The following is a 12,046-nucleotide window of genomic DNA, read 5'->3' on the forward strand; positions in this document are numbered from 1 at the left end:
AACAGTGCTTATTCAGATATAAATAAATCCATCTTGTATTCCTACTGGTAAGTATATATCTTAGGATGTTACAGAAACAATGAAGGGAACTACTTTTCAGGGCTAATTCAAGCGCTTTTCAGGCCTAATTCAAGCGAAGGAGCGGGTGTTTGTTGGTAACATAGAAGTGAGGGTAACTTCTTAGAGTTTGTCAAATTCTAAGAAAAAAGTCAGTACTTAGTGATGTATGATTGTCTTCAGGAACGAAAGAAAAATATCAGCATGAAGGTGATCTTGCTTATATTCACAGACTCTAAAAGGAGATCTGGATCAGTGAAAGAAAGATCTCCAGTGGCTACTGATTCTAATGAGAAAGAAAAGATAAAGGAATTTGCACAAAATGAAGTAGCTTCTTAAGGTGCATTTTGAATTCAAGGTAGAAGAATGAAAGGTAGAAGAAAAGATTTGTAACCAATAATGAATGAAAAAGAGTAGTAGGTACTTGAAACACCAGTGTCAGAAGGATCAAGCACAAATGAACTGACATCCGTGAGCAGTGTGTGGAGCATGTTAAAAACATCTGAAGAAGCATAGTTTGGATCGTGGAGATGGGTAATGACCATATAGGCCTGCTATTCAGGGCAAGTCATGTCATGTAAATGTGAGAGAGTGCTTCTGAGTCTTGATTCTTGCTTCCATCTGCTTTTTTAAAAAAGTAAAAAGCAAGAAACAAAATTATCTTCAAAAAAGAGAAGGGAATGGACAGAAGTGAGAGGTAGTTGAAGCCCAAGGTAGATTGGGACATGGTAACACCCTTAAGTCAGGTCTTCAGGATAGGTTGAGTAATATAGTTTTAGACTATTTGGAATAACTGTAAATAGTCTTTTAAGAGTAATAGAACATGGACAAGTTACCTGAAGACTGGACTCAGAAGAGGAGCGAGGGTCGACTCTGGTAATTAGAAGCCTTTGGGTTTCATGATCATTTGAATCAGAATTCTAGCTTCGTTTTATTAAATAATGGCTTATGAATGGGTTTAAAAGGCAGCAATTTTTAGGAACTTTTCTGGATATAATAAGAATAAACTAATGTTGTTGTCATTAGATAAACACCCTGAGGAAATGTTAGAGATAGGTTTTATCGATATTTGGGTGTTAGAAAGTTATGTGATATGAAGTCTTCTATGATGCCACCATCGACTAAAATTCATGTAGAGATGTTATAATTAATTGATGAATCATGTTTAAAGTAATTATGTCAGAGTGAAGGTCTTTGCCAGTGTATCCTATGGTCTTAACTTACTCAAAGCTTTTCAGCAGCTTGGATAAAAATTCAGTTATGGTCATTGGAATTATGACAGAAGAAGGAGTGTACAGAGTTGGCAGAGCTCATAAGATTATGGAATGGAGATTCACAAAGGCCTTTACAGGCTAGAATATTGGACCAAAATGAAAGAAAGTTTGATTGAAAATTATAAAATGTCAACTTCTACATTGAGGTTGAAACAGCTCCTAAGAGAAGATTGAGAGAGCTTAAGTGTGTGCTAAGTTGGAGCCCACTATGCTGACTTACCAGCTGGTTTGGTTGCAGATCAAGGGAGTAACAGAGCTGTTGTTCTCCTTATCTCAGACTTTTTCTGGGCTATCATGTTGGATTTAGGTGTCGAATTTCAAATGAGAATTTTAATAAAATGTCATATGTCACAGTGTGAATATAACAGTGATTTGTATTTGTAGGTTGTCAGGTGGAAAAAGCTCAATTTTGTTTAGAGCTAAAAGGAAGGAAGATATTTCTAGTAATAAATAGAGCATTTTAAGATGGAAAAGGCTGACTTGTGAACTTGTGAGATCTCATCTCTGAAAGCATTGAAGGTCCCTGAATTCAGTGACTACTTATTAAGAATGTTATAGAGGGGAAGTAGAGCTAGATACACATTGAGGTTCCCTCCAATTCCATTAACTTTTGTTTTTCATTTTAATTTTTACTTAGGTACCTACACAAACTTAGATACCTACTCAGTTTCTTCAATTGTCTTATGTTTATATGGCACTTAAAAGTTCTAGAATGCTTTTTATGAGCCTAATTAAGTAGGGTGTTCGCAAGAACTTTACAGATTGGACAGGAGATGTTTTAGAATTTTTAAGAGCAGTATCTTAATGATTTAGCGTCTGGCTTCTGGATTCCAGAAGTTTGGGGCTCTGGCGCTTGCTGTGAGACCTTTGGAAATTTCTGGATGTCTTCATTTTCCTCATCTCTAATCTGGTGACAGAAATAGTGACTCCACCGTAAGGTTGCTTGGGTTTACGTTGGATCACATGCTTGAGAATATATGGCTAGGCTATTGCGCTCTCTTAGAGCCATACCTGCCACATAGTAGACGCCGAGTAAATGCCAGCTAACACGCTTGTTCTTAGCACCGGGTTCCTCCTGTCCAGGTAAGGAGACTGGTGCTCACACAGGTTGTGGCCCAAGTTTACATTGGTTATCACTTAGTGGTAGAGCAGTTGTTAAGAATTCTGTTGAACTGGATTTAAAAAATGGAGTAGGATGACTGTATATGGACTAATTTGTGAAACAATGTTGATTTCACTTAGTTAAGACTTGTGAAATTGTTGATTGTAGCCTCACATTCCAGACGTAATTCAGTAGGAAGGCCTTTTCTAAAGCATATTATAAATAATCACAGTTTCCAGAAGACTTTTGGTGCTTGATAGTGTTTGAAAGGAAGTAGGCACTTCACTTTAGTTTCTGTCGGCATTCTAGCATACTTGCGAAGCAGTTGAGCTTCTGATTTCTAGATGTGCTTAGGTTTCTCAAGGATCATTAAGTCAAACTGAAGACATCTCCTAGAAGAAAAATCCAAGTAGGCTCTCATGTGTAACATTGCAGTAAATAAAAGTGATCTCACTCAAAGTCGGTTCTGTCTTCAGGCGATCACCTCTTAGAATGAGTTCATAAAATGCTCCACAGTTTTCTGGTCACCTTAGAAACAATTTGGGTTGTATGGCAACCTCGTTGTCTGTTGTCCCCTGTAGAGGGTGTGCTGTTTAAGGATTGTTACTTTTTGCCTTGCTTCCTTGCTGCTGAATACATCTCTTAGAATAAGGATCCTTTTATTCATTTACAAGGTGTAAACATCTTGAGAGCAGATACTATGTTTTAATATTCTGTGTTTCTCAGCACTTGCAAAGAGCTTCACACATTGTGAGTTTGTGAAATTGTCAAAGCATTGATGGCTTTATTGGAAACCAAGGAACTCATTAATCTGGCTCAGTTAAAAATGGTCAATTAAAGTAACTTGCCATTCACAACAGATTACAAATGTAATCTATTTGTCAGCAAGTTTATTAAAGTTATGTTCTTGAAAAGGACCGCTATTGGTAAAACAGCAGTTGGCAAGATCAGTGTCGCAAGGAAAATACAAGTATAAAGGAAAAAAAAAACAAAAACCAAACACGCTCTAGATGCTTTAAAGGCATTTCAAAACAAAACAAAACAAAACAAAACAAAAAAAATAAAAAAAAAAATAATAAAGGCATTTCAGAAACATTATAAACCTGAGTCCTGTAAGACATCCATTTCTAAACAGCCCAGATTGTCAGTAATAAAAATCTCCTTTGTCAGTGAATTGATCAGGAAAGGAGTGTGATCTGCTCAGGCAGATGCTCTGTCAGTTTTATTGTTTGGTTTGTGCTTATTTTTTTAAGTATTTGAACCAGCCCTTAACAGTGTAAAATGTAATGTACTATCCTTTGCTTAATTTTTGCAGTTCTCAGTACAGCTGATCCTTTCACAGATTATTATGGTGGGTAAGGATAAGTTTCTCTGGGCCTCGTTTTCTATTCATTTATCCAGAAGGTAGAATATAGAGTCTTGATCTCCTTTTTATGCGCTGACGCAGGTCCCCTGCCTGCTTGGGCTGCTGGAGGTGAAAGTATTAATTGGTTTTCTTTTGGTCATTGGAAAGAGATAGTCCCCATCTCTTTGAATTTCTACTCTTCATTTCCTTCCTTTAGAGCAGTAAAGACAACTGGAAGGTGAGGCCATTCCATCAGGAAAAGCTGAAGTGGCCTTGCACTTGAGAGGGGTCTCTGGAGGCGAAAACGAGGGTTCATCTGCTTGTGCAGAAGCAGCTATGTTGGATACACAGTAAATCTCAGCCTTTTCCTGAGGAAGGATTTTTCTCCTGCTCATTATCTTTACAATTGTTAACACTTTCACGTTAGGTTTTGATAAGGTGGCACATGTACATGATAAACAGTTCAAGGGTATTGAAGGTTATCCAGTGAAAGATAAGTGTCCTTTCCACTCATCTCCCCCAGACAGCTGCTGTGAACTTTGTGTATTTATGTTCATCCCTGACCCCCGTCGTGTGTTATACACGCTGTTCTGAACCTTGACATTTTCCCCCTCTACTTACAGTACATCTTGGAGATGAATCCAAGTCAAATCAGTATAGAATATTGCTTCATGATTTTTAATAGCTGAATTGATGGACATTTTACATCATTTCCAATCATTTTGCTGCTTTGTGAAGTTGGCCGTGTTTATTTACTCATAAAAGAGGAATTAATTAGATTACTGTCCTAAATGCATTTTGTAATTTCAGATAGTTTACTCATTGAATGGTTAACAGTGCTTTCTAAGAAATACTTCCTGCAATGAGAAGGATGGCAGGTCTTTAATATGAAGTGTGTTTTTATAGTCAGTCTTCTGGAGTATGGTAATCTTTTATGTGGAAGTTCGCATAACTCATCATGCTGGAAGAGGCTCTCTCCCACTTAGTGACTTCTTAAAACAGTTTTATTGCTTGGCTGCTGTGTACCAAAAAAAAAAAAAAAAATTGTTTAGAATCTGAGCCTGTGTATAAGTTTTTGAGGTAAATTGAGAGTGAGGCATTGGGGCGGGAATGGGATTTATAGGTTACTGACAAGAAAACTAAATGTGAATTTTCAGGGTCTCCAGGCAAGTTGTTACCTGGAGCCCAATGGCCACCCTTTCCCCTTTTATTTCATCAATCAGTTGCATTTAAGATTATTGTCTTATTTTTAAACCTTGAATGTAACAGTGCAAGTTTCTTTGGAAATCTATATGCTACTACTGCTTTTTTTCTCAGGTATGTTATATACATTATCTGGAAGGTAATGTATGCAACATTATATAGGCATTTCATAGTATTAAAGGAATATATCTTTGGATGTGATTAGACTTGTTTTTAAATTTTGTGAAGGCATCTGGTCTTTCTTTAAATTGTGCACATTTGTGTTCCAAGGTAATACTCAGATTAGACTGATGGACTGCTTTTAGTGAGTAAATACTGTTAGAAACAGCTGTGCCTCCATTGGAACAAAGGTGTGAGAAATTGACTGCTCATTCCTTTCGCTTTGGTGAACAGTGTCTGTTTCGTTTTATTAAGGTGTCTTTGTCAGGGAAACTCTGGAATCTTTGTATAGTATTATCTACTACAAATAACCAATAGATGTGTTGGGACTATTTTTTTTTTTTTTTAAGTTTGATATACTTTAGAGCTAATGAATCTTTACTCTGAAGAGCAATATGTGTTACATGTAGAAAGAAACATGTGGTTGAAAGGTTTGGAAAAGAAAAAGTGTTGGACTGGGTTATAATGAATAGACAGTATGTAAGATGCCGTTGGTGGGGAGCCCATGCTCTCCTGTTTTCCAGCCCAGAGTCTGGCAGTTGATAACTAGTAAAGCTTTTTTTTTTTTCCCCCAAAGCTTACTTGTATCTAGTTGTGTATGAAAACAATATTTAGCTGCCTCAATTTAAACTTTGAAAAAATTTGCTTCCTTGTTTATGATACTGTGAAAATGCATTTTATAACCATAAAACTATGGCAGCTTTATAGTATCAATGGAGGAAACCTTGGACACTTGGGTATCTGAAAGTGTAAGGAATAAGTAACTCTGGAAAGTAATCATTTTCAGATATAGGAAGACTTTTCTTTTTATTAGAATAGGACACTCACTGTGGAAATACAACCAGAGCAGTAGTTGTGAGCACACTGGAGTGAACTAACCCACTTTCTGGTGGCCCCGCACCAGTTTTTTGGTAGCATATACCTTATTAGTTTAGACACACATACACACTTTCTCTCTCTAGCATAGTGGGCAGGTGGACACAGACTTCGGAGCCTTTCAGATGTGGGTTTGAGTTGAGCTCTGATGATAATTTAGACTTGGACAAATTGCTTGACCTCTGCATTTTATTTTTGTCATCTGTAAAATGTAAAAGATTATAGAACTGTTTGAGATTTTCAGTGTACCTAGCACAGTGCCTAATGAGCGATAAAAGTTCAACAGGCAGCTGTTAACAGGCAGACTAAACTGTTCTTCTTTCCTACGCGTGTGATAAGCTGCTTCAGTCGTGTCCAGCTCTTTGAGACTCTGTGGACTGAAGCCCTCCAGGCTCCCCCATCCATGGGCTTCTCCAGGCAAGAAAACTGGAGTGGGTTGCCATGCCCTCCTGCAGGGGATCTTCCCGACCCAGGGATCGAACCCGTGTCTTACTGTGTCTTCTGCACTGGCAGGCTGGTTGTTTACCGCTAGTGCCACCTGGGAAGCCCCTTCCTTCCTGAGTGGTGTTCATTTTCTCCACGGCTTTTCTGTTCTCTCTCCTCTTCAGAAACATGTTGACTTCCTGTTGACTGGAGAGCATTCCCATGGCCTCTTGCCCTTGTTTAATACTGTTCTGAGCATTCCTGTTGACAGATCCTCTTGATAAACCTTTGTTCATTTTCCTTTTTTATTTATTCAGAGACCATGTAGAGTGGTTAAGAGCACTCTGGAGCCATATTGCCTTGGTCTGAATGCCAATTCTGAAACTTCAAAGCTGTGTAATCCTTGCAAGTTCATTTACCTAATAATTTTCTTGTCTCTTAAATGAATGCTAATGATACCTACTTCTTAGTTTTGATGTGAAGACATTAAATGAAATAACATACATAAGACTTTAAAATTGCACAGAATAAGTGCTAGCTCCTACTTATGAGCCTGGCTCTTTGTTGGCACTTAATTCATCAGGACTCCTGATCAGTGACGGACCCTATTTGTATAGCATTTTGATGTTTGTTATGCAAAATGAATCTTATCCTATACTGGTCACTCAAACACAACATTGTTAACACAGTTACAGTAACCATGTAAAGAAACATTTCATATTACACACACATACACATGAGAGGTGTATAGATCACATTCTTAGGGTTTGTTAGGTGAAGTGTGGTGTATGTTGTGAGAATTCTGTGGTATTGTGTCGGACTTTAGGGCTCTCTGTCTTATTTAATGAGTGAATGAATGGTAGCTTCAATATGATGGGAGCATGTAAAACATTTATCGTATCCCAAATTTCTGACTTTTGATGGGCTTACATCCCAATTTGAACCTAAGGGCCGTTTGGGGACCAGATCCTTGCGTAGTTCATACTTGCGCTTATGCGTTAATGCAGTTCTTCCTGTGTGCTACTCAGTTGTTCTGGGTAATACTTAGTTCTTATTTTCGTGTGCCATTTTGAGCACAATTTGGTTTTTACATATTTGCATCTTTGATTTAAAGAGTGGAAAAGTTACCTTTGGGTGAGAATAAAGCTTGCCAAACTACTTGTGGGATTAGTTATTTGCTATTAGGATGAGCAGTCTGTGAATTCTGTCTTATATCTGGCTTTCAAGAATTTGCTGTAATTGCATTATTTCTTATTAAAATCCATTGAGCTGAATGCAGCACAAAGTTTTATTGTAATTAATAAAACTGTACACGCTTATAATTCTGAATGAGCTGAAAAGAGTTGTGAAAGTTAAGTAAATGAACTGAATTCAACAGAATTTTTTCTGTAATCATAGAAATTAATCAGAAGGCCTTTGATTATGTGATACTACGCATAGCAAATACATGGCAAATGTCTGCTGCTGCTCAGTCACTTCAGTCATGTCCGACTCTGTGCGACCCCATAGACGGCAGCCCACCAGGCTCCCCCGTCCCTGGGATTCTCCAGGCAAGAACACTGGAGTGGGTTGCCATTTCCTTCTCCAATGCATGAAAGGAAAAGTGAAAGTGAAGTCGCTCAGTCGTGTCCGACTCTTTGCAACCCCATGGACTGCAGCCCACCAGGCTCCTCCGTCCATGGGATTTTCCAGGCAAAAGTACTGGAGTGGGGTGTCATTGCCTTCTCTGTGGCAAATGTCTGGTACCTGTTAAACCTCACTAAGCAGATTATAAAGCTTCCACAAACAGGGAGTTGTTGCAGACCAGTCTTGTGTCATCTGTTAATACAATCATGCTCTCGTGCTACTGGAAGAACTGCTAAGGTGTAATCTTGAGTTTGCCAGCAACTGTAGGCGGTTGAAGTGAGTAAAATGACTCATATGCTTGTCTTGGTTCTAAGGATCTGTTGTTGCAATTTTGTCATTCAACCCTGCCGCCAAGTATGGGAATTAAACTCACATTCAACAAGTAATAATTATGTTTCTCTCCAGTAGTAATGGTATTTAAGCATTGTTACATCACGTCACATCTCTGTGAATCACCTTACACATAAACGTTGGAGTTACTAGTCTGATTTTGGGAGTTCTAGGGAAGCAGTAGTGATGCTCTTTCTCTTTGAGAAGTAGGGCAGGAGAGATTGACAGATGGAGAGCAAAATGCCTCCTGTGTTGGCTGATGGAGGACATGACATTAGATCTGAAGTGGAAAGGACTTATTAGCCTCTCTTGACTTAGATTTACCCACCGGGTGACTAGCACAGCCAAGCCAACACCCAGCTTCTGAGAGGAGTAAGGGGAGAGAAGGGGGGAGTTGGGAGCGTTGCTCTAGTGAAGGCCCTTTGTGAAGTACGATGTGGGCACACACAGCCAAGTGAGCAAGACCTTCCCATAAAGCAAGCGAGACAGTGATGGTCTGTGAGTAGGCTGGGGAGCTAAGAAGAGGGGAAAATGTGAGGGGTATAGACGGGAACACAGACATAACAAGGCTCTGGTTTCTTCATCTTTCAGGGGCCACACGTACATATACAGAGTTAATCATGCATGTCTTCATTCGTTCCTTAATGAATATGAGGATCTTGTAAATAATCACAAGTGCTACTTGGATTGTGACTTCTCATGTCTGAGTCTTAATAAAATTTCAAATGCTCCCTTGAAATAGTATTTAAAAAAAAAAAACAATAAAATACATGAGAAAGTTAACAATCTTTAGCAAGTTTAGTTCAGTAGTTCAGTCTCTCAGTCGTGTCTGTCTCTTTGCAACCCCATGGACTGTAGTACGCCAGGCTTCCCCGTCCATCACCAACTCCTGGAGCCTACTCAAGCTCATGTCCATTGAGTTGGTGATGCCATCCAACCATCTCATCTGTTATCCCCTTCTCTTCCCGCCTTCAATTTTTCCCAGCAAGTCGGTTCTTCGCATCAGGTAGCCAAAGTATTGGAGTTTCAGCTTCAGCATCAGTCCTTCGAATAAATATTCAGGACTGATTTCCTTTAGGATGGACTGGTTGGCTCTCCTTGCAGTCTAAGGGACTCTCAAGAGTCCTTTGCAACACCACAGTTCAAAAGCATCAATTCTTTGGCACTCAGCTTTCTTTATAGTCCAACTCTCACATCCATACGTGACTACTGGAAAAAACACAACTTTGACTAGACGGACCTTTGTTGGCAAAGTAATGTTTCTGCTTTTTAATATACTGTCTAGGTTTGTCATAGCTTTTCTTCCAAGGAGCAAGCGTCTTTTAATTTCATGGCTGGAGTCACCATCTGCAGTGATTTTGGAGCCCCCAAAATAAAGTCTGTCACTGTCTGTCCATTGTTTCCCCATCTATTTCCCATGAAGTGATGGGACCAGATGCCATGATCTTAGTTTTCTGAATGTTGAGTTTTAAGCCAACTTTTTCACTCTCCTCTTTCACTTTCATCCAGAGGCTCTTTAGTAAAGGTGTTTTTATTTTTATGTTTTATTTTTTTTGCAGTGAATCTATATAGAAGTATTCAGTGAGCAGCTACCATGTGCCAGGCACTATGGTAGACACAAGAAACGCCAAGATGGGTGAGATACAGTCTTTTGTTCGTGGAGGTTACAGTTTAACAGGAGTGACTTGGAAATAAGTGTATTCAGTAGATTGTTGTAGGTAAATAGATGGTAAAAGTACAGTGGACCTAAAGGAGCCGTGACCAGTTCTACCCAAGTCTGTAGTCATGATTAAATTTGAGGGGCAAATATTATCCTCTCTGTTATAGTAATGAAACTTGGTTAGTAATTGTAGGACTTTAAAATGATTTTGTTTCTCATCCTTCTGGAAATCAAGAAGCAAGTAATAGAAGCATGCCCTGGAATTATTCTTAAGATTATGATTTAAAATATTTTATTAGTAACAGAAGTACTATAAAGAAAGCTGAGCACCGAAGAATTGATGCTTTTGAACTGTGGTGTGGAGAAGACTCTTGGGAGTCCCTTGGACTGCAAGGAGATCCAGCCACTCCATCCTAAAGGAGATCAGTCCTGGGTGTTCATTGGAGGGACTGATGCTGAAGCTGAAACTCCAATACTTTGGCCACCTGATGCGGAGAGCTGACTCATTTGAAAAGACCCTAATGCTGGGAAAGATTGAGGGCAGGAGGAGAAGGGGATGACGGAAGATGAGATGGTTGGATGGCATCACCGACACAATGGACATGGGTTTGGGTAGACTCCGGGAGTTGGTGATGGACAGGGAGGCCTGGAGTGCTGCGGTTCATGGGGTCGCAAAGAGTCGGACACAACTGAGCAACTGAACTCAACTGAAATATCTCTCTGATGCTGGGTGCTCCATTTTAAAATATTGGAGCTTTATCCTATTCTTACAGCTCTTAAAATGTATATGCTTACAACTGAAACAGAACTTACAAATGACCTATCAATTATAAAATGTTGATCTTTTTGTTTGTAAAAGCAGGAGAAGGACCTGGATAAGTGGGGGGACCCTGTGAAAGGAGGTTGTGATGGCAGCTGGGAAAGTGTTGGAAGGAACTCAGTTGAGCAACAAGGTACAGACCTGCTCACAAGGAGGACGTTCACATCTCTCCTCAACCCCACACACCCTTCTTGTTGAAATGGGCTTCTGTATAAGAATTTGAAGAAATGTGTTCTGCGTATTTAATGAAAAGTTTTAAAATGAAAGCATGACATTGTAGAAAATGTTGATATCATGCTGCTTAGTGAGATAATAGAAATATTTTGAATGGAAAGGTACAAATCCTATTTATGGTGACAAATAAAAGCTAAAATTGAGGCTTTAGGTTTGTTGTTTTGAACACTTGTATCATCTCAGACAATGCATATTACCAGAGGAGGACTATGAAGATGTATGTGGAAGCTTGTGTGGCTCTTCTGAAGTGGAAGTTGGGGCATTTCTGAGGACCTTTGGGTTTATGGCCTTGGTTCTTTCCTGTATTGACTCCGTCTTTGGCTGCCCCTGCCCTTGATCATGACTAGTTATGCTGTTTTTATAATTGCAGCTATGATGAGAATCTTGTTGTTATGTTGTTTCCAAGTTAACATGGAAAGAGGGAAGGAAGCCAAATGATTTTTCTAAGATTATTGCTCTAGTGGGAGAAGGAAGGAGAGAAATGGGTTCTTGAGGTTGTACTTTTTTTTTTTTTTTTTGATGAGACACTTGTTTAATGTGGAGTTAACCGAGTTGTGAGAGGCGGGGGCGGGGGTGGGGGTGGGGGTGGGACTGTGCTGGAGGGCTCACAAGCAGCAGATCAGAGTCCCTCCCAGTGGAGGGGTTTTAAAAGGATTGGAGGTTCTGGATCATTCCTCACAGGACCACCAGGGGGAGCGTTTGGCTCAGGACCTCAAGGTCTCCTGGGATGCCGCTCCAGAATAAATTTGGTTGCAGAGCAGGCATATGTCACTTTAAGTGCTGTATTTAATTTCATCTCTCACAGAATGACCATTTAAAATAAGTGGATTTCAGGTTCTCATGTGACTGATGTGCCTTCCTTTATTTTGTTTGTTTTTAGTTGTATTTTGATGTTTCTAGTATTTCTCCTCTGAGCATTCCTTCCAGTCTTGGATCT

The 12,046-nt window shown here is 39.4% G+C and overlaps 1 protein-coding gene across 8 annotated transcripts in view; it reads left to right on the forward strand.

Annotated features, from left to right (window-relative positions):
- The window catches only part of USP6NL (USP6 N-terminal like), a 138,206-nt gene that overhangs the window by 63,887 nt on the left and 62,273 nt on the right, over positions 1–12,046 (forward strand). Inside the window, exon 1 of one of the 8 annotated variants that reach the window (XM_044928240.2) lies at positions 10,009–10,031. The exons of the other annotated variants lie outside the window; for them this stretch is intronic. Coding sequence (XP_044784175.1) covers positions 10,028–10,031 — 4 coding nt within the window. The 5' untranslated portion in view covers positions 10,009–10,027. Of the gene's footprint in view, positions 1–10,008; positions 10,032–12,046 lie in introns of those variants that run through there. 8 annotated transcript variants of the gene reach the window in all.

This window comes from Bubalus bubalis, chromosome 14, assembly GCF_019923935.1.
Source record: "Bubalus bubalis isolate 160015118507 breed Murrah chromosome 14, NDDB_SH_1, whole genome shotgun sequence".
Taxonomy (NCBI): domain Eukaryota; kingdom Metazoa; phylum Chordata; class Mammalia; order Artiodactyla; family Bovidae; genus Bubalus; species Bubalus bubalis.